Source organism: Trichomycterus rosablanca, chromosome 20 (assembly GCF_030014385.1).
Source record: "Trichomycterus rosablanca isolate fTriRos1 chromosome 20, fTriRos1.hap1, whole genome shotgun sequence".
Classification (NCBI taxonomy): Eukaryota; Metazoa; Chordata; class Actinopteri; order Siluriformes; family Trichomycteridae; genus Trichomycterus; species Trichomycterus rosablanca.
In genome coordinates, this window is record NC_086007.1 from 21,579,283 (window position 1) to 21,585,800 (window position 6,518).

Below are 6,518 nucleotides of genomic sequence, written 5' to 3' on the forward strand. Positions count from 1 at the left end.
GCAAAGATGGTTGATTTCCTATATAGACATTCAAAGATACTCTGGCTCAGATTACTGTAGATTGTCATATTTCTCTTTTAACAGCAGGTGTCACTAGTGAGAACAGTTCATGAGGCTTCGAGTAATGAACCTTTTGGCGAATCTTTGGACTGGAAAGCCAGCCCCATTGGTTCATGAGGCTTCATTTTGCCATCACTAAGCTGTACTACTAAATTGAACACACCTGCTCCCTATGCACACCTGAGACCTAGTAACACTAACGAGTCACATGACATTTTGGAGGGAAAATGACAAGCAGTGCTCAATTTGGACATTTAGGGGTGTAGTCTCTTAGGGGTGTACTCACTTTTGTTGCTGGTGGTTTAGACATTAATGGCTGTATATTGAGTAATTTTGAGGGAAGAATAAATTTACACTTATATAAGCTGCACACAGACTACTTTTCATTGTGTCAAAGTGTCATTTTGTCAGTGTTGTCCCATGAAAAGATGTACTTAAATATCTGCAGAAATGTGAGGGGTGTACTCACTTTTGTGATACACTGTATATATAGAACTACAAAGCGCAGTGACTATAACTAAAACTATAACTATATGTGTATATACTGTATATATATCACACAGTACATCTCAACTAAGCCTGATAAATTTGGCATAAAGTTCTGGATTGCTGCAGACTTGGAGACGAAGGAGCTGATAAAATGGACAGTGAGTGTAGAAACAAGAAGGTGGTTTTAATGTTATGGCTGATCAGTATATGCCATTCCACTTACTACTTCAGGAATCCACCACCACCAACCCAACAATGTTCAATGGCTGAGCCTTTATAGGGAGTAATTCTAAGAGTTTATCAGTCAATAGGAAAAGTAAAGTACCACATAGACAGTCTGTGGCGCCAAGTGGCTGGAATATTTGTAGCAGGCTTATTTTGTCCCAACAACATTTTATACGCCTGTTTAATTCTTACATTAAAATTCAGTCATTGTGTTGCTGTCTTTGTAAAAAAAATAGGTGCAGAAGTTTGAAGCAAAACAGGAACAGCAAATGTGAGTGGGTGGCTGTAAAAGAGAGATTGACATAGAGGAAATGCGTAAAGAGGGGTGTGTCTTAGATTTATATACAGTACATGAGACTGAATACAGTGTCACATCGGTATGTTATCTCCTACAGACCAGACCAGGTTTTTTTTTAATCAAGACTAAGGTGCTTCAGGTGCTATATTTTATGTACTCTTCCAACCATGTTCATTTGTGGATTATGATCTTAATATGATACCTACACAACCATGGCCAGGAACCTATGGGTTTCATGTGTGTTTATGGTACTCCACTTAATAATCAACATATCAGGTATGTAAATCTTTGATTATTAATACTCTTCAGTATGTCATATTTGCATTTATACATTAAACCATATATACAGTATAATTGTTTTGTAATTCTAGGTCTAGGTCTGTTTGTTTATTAGGATTTTAACGTCATGTTTTACACTTTGGTTACATGCATGACAGGATCGATAGTTATTCATTACACAAGGTTATATCAAACACAATCCTGAACAATTTAGTATCTCCAATTGACCTCACTTGCATGTCTTCGGACTGTGGGTGGAAACCGGAGCTCCCGGAGGAAACCCACGCAGACACGGGGAGAACAGCCTCACAAACTCCTCACAGAAAGGAGCCGGACCGGCCCACCTGGGGATCGAACCCGGGACCTTCTTGCTGTGAGGCGACGGTGCTACCCACCGTGCCGCCCTCTAGCTCTAGGTCATGTAGTCATGTAGTCATGAAACAGTGATGTAAGCACGGAGAGTCCATGGTCTCCTTTCATCATTTTCCATTACACACGAGTTAATGTAGAAACAGATTATGTCACTAAGAAGGTCATAAAGCTAGTACACATAGCATAAAGCTTGATTTACAAGTATTTTATCTATTCTTTTTTACTATTTTACAACTATTTAAGTATTGACTTTGTGGGATTTTAACACAAACAATATAAACAGTAATACAATCTATATTCATCATCATGTAATAGTGTAAATAATGTCTGTACTGTGATATTTCTCTGCTTTTTAAAAATGCTGTTGGTTGTCTTAAACTAAATTGTATTTTTTCTAATGTGACAATGTGTCTTTTTTTAGGTGAGGTGATACCGGGAAATGTCACAGTGCACATATGGGAGGGGAACGTAACCGTTACCTGGGATCCTCCTCAGAAAAACCCAGGGGGTTGCCTCTATCAGGTTCAAATGTCAACGTAAGAGGGCATATATTTTTACTTATTATATAAACAGCACTACTTTTAGACACTAAGGTTTTTGTACAGTTCTGAAGATATACCATAAAGATCATAAAATAATAATATATATATATATATTTTGTAGATCGGAATCTCCTAGTGTCTGGGTCAATGTGTCCCAGTGTAGTCTGCTTACATCGACAATATGCAATGTGGGATACCTTTCAAGTGATTTAAAGTTCAAAGTGCGTGTTGGCATACCCGTGACTCAAAACAATATTTCCTGGAGTACTACAAAATACAATAATATGAGAAAGAGTAAGTACTTTACACATTTTGTATTTCAATATAATACATACATTAAACTGTTCGTTGAATATAGATTCACAATTAGCTGCATTATTCACTTTTTTTCTGCTTTTAATAATAATAATAATAATAATACATTTTATTTATATAGCGCTTTTCAAGAATGGATTACATATATAATTATTGTGTCCTAGGTCAATTGTTCGCGCCTACTTTTGAACTGTCATCCACCTCATATTCTGTGCAAGTGAAAATACACAGGAAACAGATGCTTGAAAATGTCTTTCCCTATGGGGTGCAATATACTTCCTATGTATGGCCAGATGGGCAAGAAAACAAGGTAGGGCTTGTATTTTACTGCACTCAGACTTCATGACTTGTACACATCAGCCATAACATTAAAACCACCTCACTGTCCATTTTATTAGCCCCATTTACCTTGACTGACTAGTCTGTCTGTTTCTCTGCATGCTTTGTTAGCCCCCTTTTATGCTCTTCTTCAATGGTCAGGACTCTCCCAGGACCACTCATACCACTACAGAGTAGGTATTATTTGGGTGGTGGATCATTCTCAGCACTGCAGTTACAATGACATGTTGTGTTGGTATGAGTGGATCAGACACATCAGCACTGCTGGAGTTTTTAAACACCTCACTGTCACTGCTGGACTGAGAATACCCCACCTGCCTTGTGGGCAGCGTCCTGTGACAACTGATGAAGGTCTAGAAGATGACCAACTCAAACAGCAGCAATAGATGAGCGATCGTCTCTGATTTTACTTCTACAAGGTGGACCAACTAGGTAGGGGTGTCCAATAGAGTGGACAGTGAGTGGACACGGTATTTAAAAACTCCAGCAGTGCTGTGGTGTCTGATCCACTCATACCGGCCCAACACACACTAACACACCACCACCATGTGGCTCAAATAATACCTGGTCTGTAGTGGTCCTGGCCATTAAAAAACAGCATGAAAGGGGGCTAACAAAGCATTTAGATAATAGATGGACTACAGTCAGTAATTGTAGAACTACAAAGTGCTTCATATGGTAAGTGGAGCTGATAAAATGAACAGTGAGTGTAGAAACAATGAGGTGGTTTATTGTTATGGTTGATGGTAGCCTAGTGGTCACTGGTTGCCACTGTAGGGCAATTGAGTAACCTCATTGCTTAGACAATGTACTGTCAAAATGATGATGTCTTTGGATAAAAGTGTCTGCTAAATGCCGTAAATGTAAATATACCTTATTTTTACTCAGACGATGATAAAGAGTGACGATGACATGGACGATAATGGTGAGATCAATTTCAACGCATTGCAATCACTACAAGTATACTGCGTGCGTATAAAAGTAGAGTCTACATCAACGTTTGCTACAAACATCTCTCCAGTACACTGCATAAAGCTACCACTAGGTAACTAACTCACATTTTGGTATATTTATGTATAAAATTTTAAATCCGAACTTTAATTTAATAACTATATCTGATTTATTAATTCATTTTTAGATCTAACGCTGGTTTTCGGCATGATCCTTCTCGGACTTCTGAGTATTGTGGCTCCCGTGATGCTCTTTGTCTGTTTCATGAAGCGACCTCGGGAAATGCCTACTGCTCTGGTAAGACGTAGTCACGTTCATTTGGTTTCATCAAAACTAAAAGTAAAAAACAAGAATGTTTTATCTACTAAAAAAAAGGAACGAGGTTTTATTTAAAGGAAGTGAAGTTAATCAGGGATGCTTAAGAGCTGTGAAACAATCACTTCACATTTCTTAGAAACCAAAATGAAAAGACGGACGCTGGAATTTTTTTTTTTTTTTTTACTGTTTTGTTTTTTTACAAATACAGCACTTTCATTTCTTTTCTGCATGCACACCAAACAGCCAAAACATTAAAACCACCTCTTTGTTTTTACACTCACTGTCCATTTTATCAGCCCCACTTACCATATAGGAGCACTTTATAGTTCTTTAATTACTGACTGTAGTCCATCTATTTCTCTACATACCTTTTTAACCTGCTTTCACCCTGTTCTTCAATGGTCAGGACTCTCCCAGGACCACTACAGAGCAGGTATTATTTAGGTGGCGGATCATTCTCAGCACTGCAGTGACACTGACATGGTGGTGGTGTGTTAGTGTGTAATGTGCTAGTATGAGTGGATCAACACTGTGCAACACTCACTGTCCACTCTATTAGACACTCCTACCTAGTTGGTCCACCTTGTAGATGTGAAGTCAGAGACGATCGCTCATCTATAGCTGCTGTTTGAGTTGGTCGTCTTCGAGACCTTCATCAGTGGTCACAGGGCGCTGCCCACGGAGAGCTGTTGGCTGGATATTTTTGGTTGGTGGACTATTCTCAGTCCAGCAGGGCAAACTCCAGCAGCGCTGCGGTGTCTTATCCACTCATACCAACACAACACACACTAACACACCACCACCATGTCAGTGTAACTGCAGTGCTGAGAATGATCCACCACCCAAAAAATACCTGCTCTGTAGTGGTCCTGTGGGGGTCCTGACCATTGAAGAACAGGTAGATGTAGAGAAACAGATGGACTACAGTCAGTAATTGTAGAACTACAAAGTGCTCCAATATAGTAAGTGGAGCTGATAAAAATGGACAGTAAACGTAGAAACAAGGAGGTGGTCATAATGTTTAAACGTTTTATGTCTCTTTCCAGAAACCTGTTGCAAGCGGATGGCGCCCCATGACGATAGGACCCGTCCAAGTGGAGACGGTGAATAACAAAGGATGGATACTCATCGCCGACACGGCGACGAAGATGCAAACGTCGGACAAGATTACCGAATATTCCGAGGAAGATAATGAAAGGAGAGAAAGCCTAGACAGTGGAGTGAGCATGGATCACTTGAACCTGTCCGAGTCTGGCAGCGACACGATAATTCATGAACCAGTACCAGACATATCAGTAGACAGTGGGTGTGGGAGTCTGAAACTGACCGAGGGCTGTCAGAGTGGCACAGGAGACGCTGGAGCACAGTATTCGCCACAAAATACACATCGTAGGGGTAGACACGAGGGAGGGGAGGAGGACAGTGGTTTGGGAATGGGCCACCAATTTCAGATTTCAGACTCTCTAGAAGGGGAAGAAGGTGGGCTGTTGTCCGAGGTAGTGGTTGGAGACGGATATCGGAGTCAAAGCCCTTCAAGCGTTGATGAGACTACGCCAAATGAGACTACACAGCTTTGTGGCATAGAGACAAACATTGCGTTCCCATCCTGTGGCTACAGGTCAGGAGGTCAGGTGACATGTATGTGTTCGGACCATGAGTACTGCATTTGGTGCAAATCTAAAAAACCTTCGATTGAAGACTCTCCACAGACTCAAGAGAGCCACTCTTCGGTGCCTATCTACCTAAAAAAGGGACATGTCCAGACAGAAACCTTTTGTAATGTGAAGAATGAGCATGAACAGTCAGTGTTTGTCTGGGAAAATGTGAACTATACTGATTCCTGTCAGTTTCTCTTGTCATGCCGACCACTTCTCCAAAATGAGAAGCCACAATCCTGTTTATTGAACACTCAGCCTTTCACACTTGATGATGTGGAACTGACATTTTCTTGAGCTACTTGCTAGTGAACTTTAACATTTCAAAGAAAAACTCGTGTTTATGGATCATGTGTATGTATGTGGGTGTTTATTTGAAATCAGCACTTCAAACTACCATAGTCATTGCATTTATACTAATATGAAAATACAACCTGGAATCAGAATCAGAATCAGAATTTCATTGCAGATAGGATGAACTTGAGATGTTTGATGTTTTGTCTGGTCAACTTCATTTCATTTATTAATAAACATCCATTCCCGCAAAAAGTTGGGACAGTAAAGCATTTACCACTATGCAGTGGTAGGACTTTGCAGGTCAGGACTGAAGGCAGGCCAGTCCGGTACCCGTACCATCTTCTTCCACAGCCATGCCTTTGTAATGTGTGCAGCATG

The 6,518-nt window shown here is 40.2% G+C and overlaps 1 protein-coding gene across 1 annotated transcript; it reads left to right on the plus strand.

The window, feature by feature from the left end:
- The first annotated feature begins 1,269 nt into the window (after window positions 1–1,269).
- il10ra (interleukin 10 receptor, alpha) lies at window positions 1,270–6,140 on the plus strand. Its single transcript, XM_063016492.1, has 7 exons — window positions 1,270–1,348; window positions 2,145–2,259; window positions 2,387–2,559; window positions 2,745–2,890; window positions 3,808–3,964; window positions 4,058–4,167; window positions 5,235–6,140. Exons 1-7 carry the CDS (start codon window positions 1,285–1,287, stop codon window positions 6,138–6,140), a joined length of 1,671 nt encoding a protein of 556 aa, XP_062872562.1. The 5' UTR covers window positions 1,270–1,284.
- The last annotated feature ends 378 nt before the right edge of the window (window positions 6,141–6,518 follow it).